At 54.1% G+C, this 15,734-nt stretch overlaps 1 protein-coding gene across 1 annotated transcript in view; it reads right to left on the bottom strand.

Moving 5' to 3' along the window:
• LOC135813161 (pneumococcal serine-rich repeat protein-like) overlaps positions 1–15,060 on the bottom strand; it is a 17,070-nt gene extending 2,010 nt beyond the window's left edge. Inside the window, exons 1-4 of the mRNA XM_065326379.1 lie at positions 13,824–15,060; positions 3,797–11,463; positions 1,581–1,858; positions 5–805 (exon numbers count right to left, since the gene is read on the bottom strand). Coding sequence (XP_065182451.1) covers positions 5–805; positions 1,581–1,858; positions 3,797–11,463; positions 13,824–14,848 — 9,771 coding nt within the window. The 5' untranslated portion in view covers positions 14,849–15,060. The remainder of the gene's footprint in view (positions 1–4; positions 806–1,580; positions 1,859–3,796; positions 11,464–13,823) is intronic.
• Positions 15,061–15,734: the final 674 nt, after the last annotated feature.

Here is a 15,734-nt window from a genome sequence, read left to right as displayed (position 1 = left end):
GAGCCGAGCGATCTGCACGAGATGATTGACGAGAGCGACCACCACCACCACCACTAGCAGCACCAGCGGTGGCGGATGCAGCAACTGGTTGCTGTCGAGTACTGGAGTCAGATGTAGTCAAGCCGGTGGATGGAGTGGAGCGTGCTGTGGACGTTGTAGTAACGGTACTACACGCAGAGACTGATGTCACACCGGTACCAGCTGCAGCCATCGCTCCAGTAACCTTCTGCGGCTCGCCAACAGCTAGCGGCAGTGCAGAGGAAGATGGCGATGTTACGGGCACGTTTAAAGCTTCACTTAACCCAACGCTGGTCTGTTGGAACTGAGTGGAGAGGAATTGTTGCAGGTCCAGCAAGCGCTGCTGCTGCTGAGCGGTGGAAACAAGGCGTTGCTTGTGAGCATGCACGCGCTGTCCATGCGCGTGTAGCTGCTCTCTGCTCAGAGGCGTCTGCAACTGCTGCAACTCCAGAGCGGTGATGCTCTTGGCTTCGTCTTCGTTACGCTGCTGCTGTTCGCGAAGGCGAGTAATCTGCTGTTGTAACAGGTTCTTGGCAAAGTCCTCAGTCAGTTTGAGTTGTTGCTGCTGGCCGCGACGACTGTCACTGCCAGAACGAGACTTCACTGGTGATGCAACCGCTGCCGCAGCAGCTGGTGGTGCGGGCACTGGTGCTGGTGGCGGTGGTGCTGCTGGTGACGACGTTGGCAGGTGTGCAGGCAATACTGGCGAGTGTAGTGCTCCTGCAGCGGCTGCCACAGCCGCCGCGCCTGCTGCCACTGAGCTGGGTATGTCCACTATGGTTGGTGACTGGTGGTTGCGGTGACAGGCAGCCAGCAAAGACACCACATACACACATACACACATACGCGAGCGCGCACGCACGCCACAAAAGGAAGCAAGCACGCTCAATGAGAAGATAACAATGCTGTAGAAAACAGCAGCACAGACTGTAACTACGAGGAGGCGACTGCAGGTTTGAAAAGCAAGAAGCAGAAGATAGGCACTTATTGCGGCAGTTGTGGGTCTAACGAAGGTCAGTGTCGACATTAGCACCACACGGTGTGAGGTAAAAGTGTCACGCCTCTCACTGCACCCAGCTAACTTTGTGTGTGCCATGCTGTGCCACTACTTGCATGCAGAGAACTGTGTGCTACGCTGTGCAGGGTAGCAGCCTGACCCGGTACAAGTCGCTGCTACGCTTTGCTGCATTCTAGAGCAGCAATTCTACAAAGGCTGTGAGCTGCCCGTCACCAGCAGCTGTGTTGAACTGTGTGGAGCTAGCTGTGTGCTAAACTAGTGGTGGTGCAGTTCTCAGCCTAGGATGCGGAGATGTCAGTCTCCAGTACAAGTTGCTATACGCCTGGCAGCATTCTACAGCATCTGCCAATCCAACATACTACTGTGAGTCCACACATACGTGTGCAGGCCAACACTAGCAGCATAACTATATCCTCACACACACACCCACCCACACAAACACACGCACACACACACAAACACCCCCCCCCCCCCCCCCACACACACACACATGTACACACCGACACCCACACAGAGCAAGCAAACCAGGCATCGCGGGCCTTACCGAGCGTCCGGGCACTTGGATAGCTGCTCTGGTAGCATTCTCTGGCAGGTAAGCCAGCATAGGCTGTGGCTGTCCTGCGACTTGTAACAGGTACATACGCTGTGCTGATGATGTCTGTATGGGACTAGCCATCGGTATACCCATACTGCCACTACTGCTGCTACTACTGCTAATGGTGTTCACAGGCACTGGTGGTGATGATGATGATGATGACGTAACCAATGATGTCATGGCTATCGTTGCCGATGACGACGCAGATGGTAGCGGGGTAGTTAGTCCTGGGCATGGGATTGTGGAAGAGAATGAAAACAGTGAGCTTCACGGTGGTGGTGGTGGTGGTGGTGGTGGTGGTGGTGGTGGTGGTGGTGGTGGTGGTGGTGGCGGCAGGTAGAAATGGCTGCTCTGAATGAAAAGGGAGGGGGGGGGGGAGCACACTTCTTCCTGTCCCACTATAGCTCAATTCAAGCGTCCATTGAAAGTTTACTTTCATGGCTAATACTAGCATGGTCCTTATCAGAAGAGAACTCTAGGCTGACTGTTTTCTTCATTCCCCTTCATTTCCAAGGTTACCAATAATATTTTCAAAACGAAATGTTTTCGTTTGTGGGTGGGTGGGTTTGATGGAGTTTCGTTTTGAAAATAATTATTGAATGCTGATGGAGAATGCCCAGTTACTTATGGGTGTCGAAAATTGACATCAATATTTTATTGGAATTCGTTTTACCTGCAGTAAAGGTGGGTGGGTGGGTGGGGGCTGAAAAATACTAAAACTTTTCGTTTTGTAAAAACAATCGGTAACCCCGGACGGCCCCGTGTGACAGTTATCTTCTCTTTCCTCTTTTTCTCCTTTTTTCTCGTCACAACACTGGCCATGATTGTCCCCATTTGACATGCAATGTAAACATCTAATAATAATAAAATACAATACCTATGAAAAGTATGAATGCCGCAGACATCACCACGCAACATGACAATTTGTTCAAGGTTTGAAATTGTGTGTTTCCATAACCGATTTTCAAGCTCCGATCATCAGAAATACAATACAATGCAGCGGAACATGAATCTCAGCGCCATATACCAGGCCTGAACGGTCAAGCTTGTCATAAGCAAATCCAGCACCGCCTGGTGCCGAAGACACAGGAGATTCGAAGTCGAAATGAAGACTTCTTTCTCATGTAATGGAGCTGCGCGTGTTTAGGCACCCAAGGTGGCAGAGGTCCTATCCGTTCAAGTGGAGACAGATGTATCAGTTGACATACCACTCTGGGGCCTGACAAATTAAAACTCTAGGGGAGAGGGCAACAACATCTAACTGTTAATGTTGTGTATTTAGAACAAACGGGAAAACGAATGTCTGCGCATGCGTATACATGCCAGGGTTAGTGAGGGAGACTGACGGCATGCAGCGAGGTTGTTACACGTGCACTGCACAGTGTGCTGAGCCTGTGCTCTCGCCCATGGGTGTTCACACGCAGGCGGGCTAGAAAGCGGAACAAGACTCGGGACATGCAGTACCTGGTCGCGTACACGGGTAGTGGGTGTTAATACGGGCCGGTATGACATACCGATGTCGGCAATAACAGGGCATCGCCGGTATGGCATACCGATGTCGGCAATAACAGGGCATCGCCGGTATGACATACCGATGTCGGCAATAACAGGACATTGCCGGTATGACATACCGATGTCGGCAATAACAGGGTATCGCCGGTATGACATACCGATGTCGGCAATAACAGGGCATCGCCGGTATGACATACCGATGTCGGCAATAACAGGGCATCGCCGGTATGACATACCGATGTCGGCAATAACAGGGCGTCGCCGGTATGACATACCGATGTCGGCAATAACAGGGCATCGCCGGTATGACATACCGATGTCGGCAATAACAGGACATCGCCGGTACATACATGTGTGTACATGTGCAACATTATGGTACACCCGCTAGTGCACCCACACACACGCACACTAACGCACACCAACAAACACACATGCACGCACATACCCACACACGCACGCACGCACACCCACCCACCCACCCATCCACACACAGCCCTCCTCCCCCAACGTTGACACACACACACACACACACACACACACACACACACACACACACACACACACACACACACACACACACACACACACACACACACACACACACACACACACACACACACACACACACACACACACACACACACACTACATACCAGCTAGCTGTGCATTCTTGGCGAGGAGCAGACGCGCCGAGTCCTGTGCTTTCTTAGCCGCTCTCATTTGCTGCTGCTTGCGCTGCAGCTCAGCTTGCTGCTGTTTGCGCAGGGCCAACTGCCGTTGCTGCTCCTGCAGACGTAGTTTTTCCTGCAGACGGACTTGACTCTGACGAATCAGTTCCTGCTCACGCTCTCGACGCTGAGCTGCCTCCACGGCGGCCTGTCGTTGCCGTTGCTCCTCAAGACGAGCAGCCGCTGCCTCTTCCTGTTGCTGCTGCAAACGACGTCGCTCGTACAGGTCGCAGAACTGGCGCAGCAGCGTCAACGAGAGACGTGACTGATTCAACCACTTCGCGCTGGTACTCAAACCCGGACCGTACCCGTCGTCAAAATCGTCGTCTTCTTCGTCGTTGCCAAAGCGACCGTCCTCTTCCGCGGCAATGTTGGCCAGCACCTCCTTGGCGGCGGACTTGCTGGCACGGTTACTGCGCGGCTTAGACACGGCTGCTGCTGCTAAGGGTGATGCTACTGGCGTGTGGTCGTAGTGACGCATGCCAGGTGCGTGCTTCACGCTCACCACAAGCAGATACTCTGAGATCAGACCGAGCACGTCGCAGTCACGCCGAGCGGCGATCTCCTTGGTGATGGTGGTGCCGTCGGGACGAGTGGTGATCTGCATGGGCGGACCGCGCACTACGCGACTCAGCAGCGTCTCCCAGCGCAGCGAGGCGTACAGCAGGCGCAGCTGCAGCGCCACGCCGTTCAGCGAGGTCAGCGACTGCGTGTGGAACGTCCACATGACGTTGAACGCGGGGCGCGGCGCCAGGAACGGACGCAGGCTGCTGCCGGCCGCGTTGGCACCCTTGCTGGACACAAAGTCCACGCTAACCTCCATCTGCCCGCCTCGCCGTGCCAGTCTGCGTAGCGTCTGACGGCTTATTAGCGTGTACGGCGAGGCCGCCGATCCGGTACGTTGCCAGCGCGCCGATATCTCCGTCATCTTCTGACGCATGGCGGACGAGGAGAGGAATCGCGTCGGCGTTTGCGCCGAGAAGCCCGGCGAGACGGCAGCCTGGGATAGAGGTCGTGCGACGCTACTGCCGCTACTAACACCGGCAGCGCTAACACGTCTGTTAGTTGCCGGCAGACGGGATATGCGTGGCTTGGTCGGCGTGCCGCTGCCAGAAGGAGTCACCGCAGTGGATGACGCCGCCGATCCTGACTTCGGAGAGAGGATATTGGGTGTTCTCGCCAGGGCAGGCAACGACAACGGTAGCTTTGGTGACGTAGTCACGGACAAGTCAAGCCGGCTACGCTGGGTGTGAACATCGGACGGAGATGGCGACTGCGGCGTAGCGGTTTTCAGCTGCTTGGACTCGTTGAGGCGTTGGATGGCCGACGAGATGACTTGAGAGTGAGCGGCGGCGACAGATGGTGACATGGATGCTGATGACGAGGAGTCATGGTTACCAGCAGTACTCACAACCAATGACAGAGCACTTGTGCCGCTCTGTGCGGACGACGACGATGACACGACATCGGGTGCAGCATTTAAAACGGGTGTGGACGAAGAAGACGACAACGACAATAGCATGGAGGCTGCACATGTTGGACTAGCTGATGATGTTTGAACGGCTGCAAGGGCTAGAGGGTTGCCGGTGGTCGATACACTGGTAAGTCCTGTCATAGGCACACTGGTCATGCTGGTACTGCTAGCTGGTGTAGATAACAGCGGACAGGAAGAGGATGTCGTGGTGGAACCGAGCTGTTTCTTGAACTGTGCATAAGAAACGGCAATGTTACCAGCGGATATGTGTCGATGAGCTGATTGGCCGTCGTCGCTGGTTACCACAGCCATTGGCTCATCCTGTAAAGTGTCGTTCTCTGATGTTGTTAGACCTGCTGCTGCTGCTGCTGCTGCGACGGTGGCTGCTGTTGGTGTTGGCGTGGGCCCTGTGCTAGTATTCACAACGGCTGCAGTTGTTGTTATTGGTGTTAGACTGGCTGCCGCTGCTGCTGCTGCTGTTGTTACTGCAGAGGAGGCTGTTGTTACTGCAGAGGAGGCTGCTGTTACTGCAGAGGAGGCTGTTGTTACTGCAGAGGAGGTTGTTGTCTCTGCAGTCATGTGTGATGTTACAACTGCGGCCATCGTTGTTGTTGGTGTGCTAGATGAAGTGGATGTCGTGGCAGAACACGATGGTAGTGTTTCAGTGGCAGACATACCACCAAGTAGACATGTGGGAGTTGGTGTGGGCATTGTCAATGTTGCTTCTGCTGGTAATGCTGTATCAACAACAGGTGGCTGCGGTGCTGCCACTGCTGCTGCTTCTGCTGGTCCTGCTGTACCCACAATTCCTGACGTTGGTGCTGCCACTGCTGTTTCTGCTGGTCTTGCCGTATCAACAACTCCTGGCGCAGGTGCCGCTGTTTCTGCTGCAGTGGCTCTCTTTGCAATCGACATAACACCTCCGTCCACAGCATCACCACCTGGAACACAGAAGTCGTCGCTAGTATCCATAGGAACTTCTACAGCTTCCGTGCTCTTCTGAGCGCTAGCCAAGCTGCTCAGAGGAGGGCAATTTGCGGCTTCCACCGCTGCTGCTGTTACTGCTGTTGTTGCTGCTGCTGTTACTGCCGCTGCTTCTGTTGTCAGCGGTACTGCTCCTGTTGTTGGTGCTGTTGCTGATTGATCTACTGTAGACAGAGAGCTGGCTGTAGTCAGAGCAATGCTATCAGTGATAGAGGACAACACCTTGATAGAATGAGAACTAGTCGCCGGGCCAGCTGCGGATGTAGGTGTCTGCGTTGATGTACTCTCACCGGTAGTATCTACAGTTGCCGCGCTGCACGCTACACTGGCATCAGACTGGACGGCAGCGGGGACTGGTTGAGGTCCTGAAGACGCCAATGCCACTGCAGGAACACTGTCAGTACTGACTGCGGCTGCTGCTGCTGCTGCTGCTGCACTGCTACAAGAAGGAGATGATGGGAGTGCGTGTGGTGTGGACTCATCTATGTCCATTGGTTCAGGTTGTACACTGTTGCCTTGCACTGCGCTACTGGAGTCAGTATTATGTTGAACAGGGCAGCTGGAACCATTGGAACCGCTATTGTCCCCACTGGTGTTGCTGCTACAGTCCGTTGACACACTGTCAGTCGACACCGGTGCTGACGTCACAGTGGACTTATCAAGCAATGGTGATGACGACATATCCTCCTGCTGCTGCCGCAACGCAATCACTGGAGTATCCGAAACACTTGGCTGGCGGTCTTCACTAGGGCACGGTGCTGGCGAAGCACTGCCGCTGGCTGCTGGGGTGCCGTCGGCTGAGCTACCGGTGGTGGTATTCTGCTTGGCAGGCACACAATCAACGCTGTCCAATGCCGAAGAAGCCTGGTGCTGGGCAGCTGCCGATACCTGACTGCGCGCTGTGCTGTCCGTGGCAATCAGGACGGACGCTGCACTTATTGGGGCGGCTGAGGCAAGAGAGTGTTTGTCTGCCCGGTTCTGCTCCAGTGCAGTGTTGTTCCCAGCTGTGGCTGCAGCCACCTCTGCCAACGATACAAGATTAGACATATCCAGCGCATCACTATTGACTGGAAGCTGATGTTGCTGCTGCTGCTCCGTTGATGCTGCGTCACACTGTAATGTGTGGCCAGCTGATAGCACATCCGTAGGCAATGGCTCACAGCCGAGTTGCGACGCCTGGGCAATATCCTCCGCGGCAGATTGTCGCGAATCGTCTCCAGTTGCTACAGCAACGATGTCGCTGTTACACGGTGTCAGCGTTGCCGTGGACAATGTGTGGCCAATGGATCGGAGGGTATCAGTAGGGACGGGTGGAACGATGACACTGCCCAGGACCGCCGTGGTTGACGAGTGTTTCTCAAGGAGAGCAACGGACTCGGCCAGCATAGACGGATCAGCAGCATGCCTGCAGAGCGGCAGATCAACTGTGGAATCCTCCTCCCGCTGCTCTCGTGGCTGCTGGTGCTGGCGGTGCGACACAGCCGATGATAGGGACGGTGCCAGCGGAGCAAAACTAGCTGAGAAAGATGGCAAGCGATGATCGGTGGTGCTTTCAGTCAGTACTGGTGGTAGCTGTTCTTGTAGAAGAAAACCCGGAGCTACTAATGCAGTGTCTAGTGTGGACACAGCAGCAGCAGCAGCAGCAGCAGCAGCAGCAGGAATAACAGCAGTAGGGGTGCTGCTGGTGACGCTGGCTGTGCACACTGCTGTACTGGCCGTGGCCGTGGCGGTGGTAGAGTTACCATGCACATCTGTAACTGTGGCAATGTTGCTGGACTGGTTGTTGTCAGTGTGCAGAGCAGCAAGCACAGTATCCAGAGCAGTGCCTGTAGCAGTAGCTAGCAATGTGGTCTGACTACTACTGGACAATGCATGAGATGGGGACAATGGGGACAATGTGGATAAAGAAAGACTCGTACTACTGCTGGCTGTTGCGGTGCTCGCGCTGGCCGGGGGACTGCTGGTGTTGGCTGATGCAATATCGCTGCTACTGGCTGGAGTAAAAGCAGTGGCTGTAAGAGATGCTATGGACGTAGCAGTACTACATGCTGCAGTGGTCTGCAAGCACAGCTCACTACTAGCAGCACTGCCAGCACTGGGTCCTGTAGTAGTGCACACGATGGTGTCAGCTGAGACTGGAACCACTGCTGCTGACGCTGATGATGATGTCGCCTCCGTCACCACCGCCATCGCCATCTCCACCGGTATAGCTGGCGATGCAGATGACTGAGATGATGATGTACTCACAGATACACAGCAGGGTACGGGCGTGGAGTCTGTCGTTGATGCAGCGGAAAGTGCAGGCACCGTCACCGACTCTCCAGCATTGGCAGCACTAGTAGTCGTAGAAATTCCGGTGGCTGTGGCTGATATCACCTGGTCTGCACACGCCACTGGCACACCATCCCCGGAGGACAAGGACGTGGACTTGGCCGTACCATCATCTCCGGCATTGTTAGTTTTGTAAGAGGGAAATGATTGCAAGACGAGGCCTTTAGGTAGCGTAGGCATTTGAGGCGGTAGCGTGGGCGCTTGAGGCGGTGGCGTGCTATCCGAGGCCGGTTTGCCGAGGGATTTCTTCATCAGCGATAGCGGCGGTGGCTGGCGTGAGCTGAGCGAAGTCAATCGCTTCGTCTTTGAGAACGACGATGTCTCGAGACGCGGTGTGTTGATGGGTGAAGTGGCTGGGCTGGCGTATGGTGAATGGCCAGGACTAGACTGACGTGATGATGATTTACTGCCTCCAAATGAGGCCGGCGAGAGTTTGCTGGTGTCCATCCGAACATCGCCACCAGCACCAGCAGTGTCTGCATTCACAGTCGTGCAGTCGACAGTGAGATTTCCGCTCTTGGTGCTGCCAGGATTCAACGAGAGCTTTAGGTTGGGTCGCAATTCCAGCTTTGCCGCGGCGGTGTTGCCAGCTGCTGAACCGACAGGCGCTGGGGATTGTAGAGGGCTTGCTGATGCTGTGGCCGTGCTGGTTGCATTAGCACCGGGCAGTGTATTAGCCTTAATCAGCGCATCAATCTCCGCCTTGGGTTTCAAGTACGACTCGTTGTAGAAGGTCTCCGCAAGCCGTTGCCGTCGCCGCTGAGATTTCACACCATCCAGATCAGCGGCCAGGAACTTGAGACCACGCTCAATGGCCGTGTGTACGCGCTTAGCTTTGGCTCTGCGCAGCGACACGGACTTCAACGTGGTGGCGGCGCGAACCGACCTCCTCGCACTGACGTACTCCCAACCACCTCCAAACACACGGTACTCCTCACCGCGCTGTTTCCACACGCGGTGGCGTAGCGGAATGCTAGAGTAGTTCACCGCTTCCTTCTTGTCGGCAAACGCCGGGCCTTCGGCTTCCGCACGATCTCGTAACGTGCCACCGCCTCCTAAGCTTCCACCGTTACGCTTTGCCGTTGCTTCCAGTTGTTCCCACTCGTGCTGCGATCGGCGGTGCATGGAGAAATTGCCGATGGAGCGTGTCCACGAGTCTCGCAGCGATGTGGGACGCAGGCATCGCAGCAGATGACACATGACAATGGAGAACTCGTGCGGCCGCTGACACAGCTCGACCGCCTTGACCCAATGAGGCCTGCGCTTGTACCACAACGAGCACTTGGCAACCATCGGTAGCGAGCTCTCCATGTGCAAGATGGACTGGCGTAACGTTACTGCCATGGCTGCTAAGCTACCGGTCGTCGCGCCCGACCAGGCCATGGCGTGCTGGCTGAAGCCTCCGAAACGGGCACGTTTCTGCTCGTTGTCTTCCGTGTGCACTAGCTTGCCAAGGGCCTGTTTGGATAATGCATAAATATTAGTGTACTGTCGATAGTGGCCCTCCGTTCCCAGACAAAACATGGCTGGTGTGCGTGTTGGCTGGGACAATGCCAGAGGTGCTGCTGGCAAAGACACTGGCAAAGTGGATGGAGGTGCTGCCGCCGACACACTAGGAGTGGAGACGGTGTTGCTAGGCTGCACAGATACGCTGGTGACATCTGTATGGGATTGAGAAGATGCTGATGACGTCGACACAGCAGCATTGCTGCTGCTGGTGGTAGTGCTGTCACCCGTCTTGGCCGTTACACTTTGGCATGGTGTTGTTGTCTGCTGTTCAGTAGCTGAGTTGACTCCTCCATCACTAGTAACAACAACAGCAACAGCAGTAGTAGCAGTAGCACCATCACTACCATGACTAGCAGTTGTAGTTGCTTGTGACAATGATGATGTCGCTGTAGACAATGCATTCGTTGCCATGACAGGATTGGACGTGGACATCGCACCTTCCACAGTCGGACTGCAGCTAGACTCAACCGGCGCAGCACCCGCAATGCCAGTATCCATGCGTTCAGCGGTTACCGAGGCAACGGAAGACACGGGTGTTGCTATGGCTGCGGCGGTGGTGGGTGTTACGGCAGTGTTGGACTGCGCTACGGCGTTGGTCGTGACGGGCCTCTCCTCGGCCGTTAGCTCGTTTGCCGTGACGAGGGCTTGCGTGGTTATGGGTACGTGAGCAGCAGGAGGAGCACTGGTGCTGGTGCTGGCGGCAGTGGTGGCGGTGGTAGTAGCAGCTGTGATAGCCACTGACGGCGTTGCCATAGCACCACCATTCACGGCTGCCGGAGCAGAGGTAGCAGCAGCAGCAGGCGGTGGCGGTGACCGGAGTACAACAGAAGACGTTACAGTACTAACGGCGGCGGTGGTGGCAGTAGTGGCGTTCGAGGCGGTTGTGCACGACGCTGCTGCTACGGATGACGTCACTGTAGCAGCAGCACCAACGGTACAAGTACTCGCCACCGCCGGCGCCGCCCCCGCCGCTGCAGTTGCGGTAGTCGTGCTCGATGCCGTCGCCGACGCCACTAGACTGGAGGGATGATTGCCAGAGGCAGGCGGTGTGATGCTGCTGGTAGTCGGTGACGGAGCGTTCTTGGGTGGGACACGTATACGATTGCTTACTGGGAGAAGCCGCGCTGCTTCTATCCACAGCTGCGTCTGCTGCATGCCGACAACGATGGTTTCGGACAGTTCCTCCAATTGCTCCACGGTGGTATTGTCACCGCTATCACGTAATGACGTCATCAGTTCCTGGAAGTGACTCTCAGCGCTGTAGTAGGCCACCAGGTCACCACCACGTGTCTCACTGTGTGCACATACACAGGCAGCAGAACAAACAAGAAAGGACAGCGTGCATGTAGGCATACACACACACACACACACACACACACACACACACACACACACACACACACACACACACACACACACACACACACACACACACACACACATACACACACATACACACACACACACACACATCCAAGCCAAAAATAGAATTTAGCACACATGTGCACCCCAAGGATGGCAGGATTATGTTGTATAATCCCATGTTTGACATCCAACACCTCATGTCCGCCGGACTAAACTAGACAAAGGCATACATGTAAATTTAACTTTCGTGAACTTCATAATGGGCTTCGGCTAGCTGTCCTAGCTCGACATTCGAAGACAGTGTGCTGCTTAGGAAGTGGAGACTTCTCAGCAGCCCCCAGGGCTGACTACCTAGGGGAACTGCAACAGAGCCCTGATAGGTGGTACGCCCATGGCAAGGGGGTTAAGCAGAAAAGTGTATACCGTATTATCTCTACTACAAGCGCAGTCTCTTGTAGAAGCCCAGTCTCTGTTATAAGCGCACTCCAAGAGGGCTTCGAAGATATACAAGCGCAGTCTCCGATATAAGCGCAGGGCTTATAATGGAGAAGCGTATGGATCATACTCTGCATGTTTGACGTCACACAGTATCACATAAACACATGCTGTGGTAAAAGTCTGTGATCCCCGAGATCTAAAGTACAGACTCGGTGTACCAGGAAGCACAAAACTGCAGTCCCCGGTACCTGCTGGGAAACTATCTGCTACTGATATAATGACAAATAATCAGCAGTGTACATGTAGCAGGTGGTTGAAAAATTATAAGCCCAGTCTCTAGTAGAAGCCCAGTCTCCAATAGAAGCTCAGGGTCCGGACTGGTAGCGCTGGGCTTATAACGGAGACAATACGGTATACCATTACTACCCCCCCCCCCCCCCCCCCCCCTGGGTTCTCCGGACAGTGACGGTGTGCTAAGGAAGAGTATAACTTATCAAAGTACAGTACCGTCAGGCGACTGAGAAAGTAGCGCCCAAGAACGACCAAGCTAGAATTTCAACAAGTACAGCATACCGATATATACCCGGTGACTCAACTGTGCATAGATTGTTGTACATGAAAATAAGAACAGTCTATACTACGAGGCTTACCCCCCTTTACATACAGGTAACCCACGGGCAATGGTGCCTGCATATAAGGGGTACAGTTAAGCATGTCTAGGTGAGCACTCTCGTCCGGACAAAATCGGTACTTCAGGATCACAAACAATACAGGAACAAAGACTGCCATTTCGACCAACATCATCCCGTGTAAGGGGACTATACTACGGGTCCCGTGAGCGGAAGACTTAGACAAGTATCACTATACAGTACGTGAGCGCAGAGTGTGCCGCTCCCATCCCACATGCATGTGTGACATGGGCGCGAAATTCCTGGATTACATCATATCAAGAGTACATAGCAGACTCAGCAGAGGACGCACAGGTTGGTTGTAACTCTGAGTTTCATGCCGCTAGGCAATCATCAGACACCTGATACCTGTGTACTAAGCTCTGTCATATCAAGAGTACATAACCCCCAATAATGTGCAACTACAGCTATGGGGTCTGCCACGGCAGAACTACATATCACGTGACAAACTCGTACACAATATGTTCACCCTGTACATGATAAATACAGGGTTGTACGCAACCCTGCGTTGAGTTCAACTCTCTTGCGGTCACTTTGCACTGTTTGCCAGCGTAACCTTTTGAACCATTTGACATGGTGTGAAGTTCTGCCCTCGTGTCAGCACTGGATAAAGGATACGCAGGCAGTTGCACACTCTTGGGGTTATGTACTCTGGATCAGATGGGGACAACAAAGCTGCTACAGTTATGCAGCAGCAGGTCTGCTACAGTTATGCAGCAGCAGGTCTGCTACAGTTATGCAGCAGCAGGTCTGCTACAGTTATGCAGCAGCAGGTCTGCTACAGCTATGCAGCAGCAGGTCTGCTACAGCTATGCAGCAGCAGGTCTGTTACAGTTATGCAGCAGCAGGTCTGCTACAGCTATGCAGCAGCAGGTCTGCTACAGTTATGCAGCAGCAGGTCTGCTACAGTTATGCAGCAGCAGGTCTGCTACAGTTATGCAGCAGCAGGTCTGCTACAGTTATGCAGCAGCAGGTCTGCTTGAATCCTGCTTGCACATTCCGTATCACTAACAAAATGTAATTCAGGAATTTCCGCCGCAACCGCAATCCAGCTGAGCTGCGCACGCACAAACATACACACACAAAACACACACACACACACACACACACACACACACCCTTGCTCTCGCGTTATCACGGCGCAATGACCTCGGACACTTACACGAACACACGGCGAGCCAGATGCCAATAGCGCCTGCCCCACTTGTCCACTACGATGGGCGAGTGCCTCAGTGCTGTCAACACCACCGCATCACTCCCACCACCGGCACTGCTGACTACACCGCTAGTCCCAATGGCTACACACGTCGGACACGTCCAATCACCTTCCGGCACGCTAGCCAGCGGTGGCTTCAGGCAATGCAGGTGATACACGGCCGGGCAGCGATCGCAGCACACCATGTCGCCTAGGCGACCGCACCATCGGCAATAGTCCTCGCTCTCAAACTGCATGTCCACGTTCACGCACTGGTGTATGAGCGCCGTCTCGGACGCACGCGCACACAGGAAGCTCAGCACGTCCACGCGGTACCGTGGCGACACTATCGGGTAGTTTTGCCACGACGAGCGCTTGTCGCCTAGCGACGGGTGCTTCTTCATGAAGTCCGGGTCTGCGCGCAAGTAGGTGAGCAAACACGCCGGCCACGTCATGGCGTCGATGACGGCCCAGTGAACATTGACACTGTCGTGCTCTTCACTGGGGGCGTACTCCACCGAACACAGGTCGTCCTCGGCCAGCAAGCATCGCAGCAGGCTGATGTGCACCTCGGCCGACAGACAGCAGCGTTCGTCCACCACCAGCGACGCACACAGGTCTTCAAAGCGGAACGGTGCTAAGCGCAGCACGCGCCCAAACACGCGCAGGAACTCGTGCACGCTCAGCGCGCTCAGCACAAACTTATCGTCCAGCAGCAGGTCATTTGAAGACAATGGTAATTGACAGGGTGGTGTGTCTATCTCCTCACAAATACTATCATCCACAGGCTTTGGACTATTAGACCTGCTAAACTTCCGCACATCCTCAGCTGTGGGTGGTGGTGGCAGCAGAAGGCTGGCTTTTTTCTTGTGCCCTGGAGTTCTTATGACAATTTCATCCTTCAGGTCTTTACTTTCCACAGCTTCTGGTCCAGTCAGGTGCTTAATTTTCTCATTTGCAGCTGCAGCAGCCTTTCTGCGCGTCCGAGGCATCTCATACCCTCCACGCGGCGCCTCAGCAACGCTATCAGAAACAGCAGGGGCGTCAGATGCTGCATAAATCCATAGAAAGACTGCTGGTACAGTTCGACACTGCTATCTCGCATGTACAAACACGCGATCCTCTGCCGCGTCCAGAAATGCACTCAAACAGATCTCTCCAAGTCGTTCACTGTTTTGCATGCCAGTTTTGTGATTATTTTGCAGCCGCGCAGATCTCTGCATGCACTGCACAGTGCAGTCTGCACTGCAGATCCACTGCATGCACTGCATGGTGCATGCACTGGTTCCACGAGAAGATGTGGAACGCCATTTTTTCACCTACATGCATAAAAATGCTAATACTAGTGAGACGCATGCGCAAAAGTTCACGTGATGTACCTCACTTGACGTCATGATGGCGCGCTAATGCAAAAATGACGTCATGATAATGTGAAGGACGTACCGAAAACATTATTTTGCCGGAACCAAAACCAAAAATCGTCGGCGCGGCGCGGCGCGGGTTACGTCAGAGCTGATCAGCTCATATCATGCAGCTCAGCTCACTCGAAAACTGTGATTCAAGAAGGACGGTACGTACTCGTACAGCCCAGGTGAAGTCTTCAAGGAACGACGTGTGCTGGAAAAGAAAATGTTCTTCTGCAAACACGTCTTGGTAGGAGTCTACAGTTTCCCACATGCACACTGTTATGTGACTCGCGTACTGTACTGCAAACCAGAAGACCACCGGGCGAAAAGACGAGGAAGAAGTGGGCATGAACGCATTTTACATGGCGCCAGTAAAAAAATTTGATAATATTCTGGGCAGAAAAATCATTTTTCCGGTTTCGATCATGTCATCATGACTCATGAATTCTATATTTGAAATGATAGTTACATC

This window comes from Sycon ciliatum, chromosome 3, assembly GCF_964019385.1.
Source record: "Sycon ciliatum chromosome 3, ocSycCili1.1, whole genome shotgun sequence".
NCBI lineage: Eukaryota > Metazoa > Porifera > Calcarea > Leucosolenida > Sycettidae > Sycon > Sycon ciliatum.
Note: the sequence above shows the minus strand (reverse complement) of the source record. Positions and strands in the feature narration are given on the sequence as shown.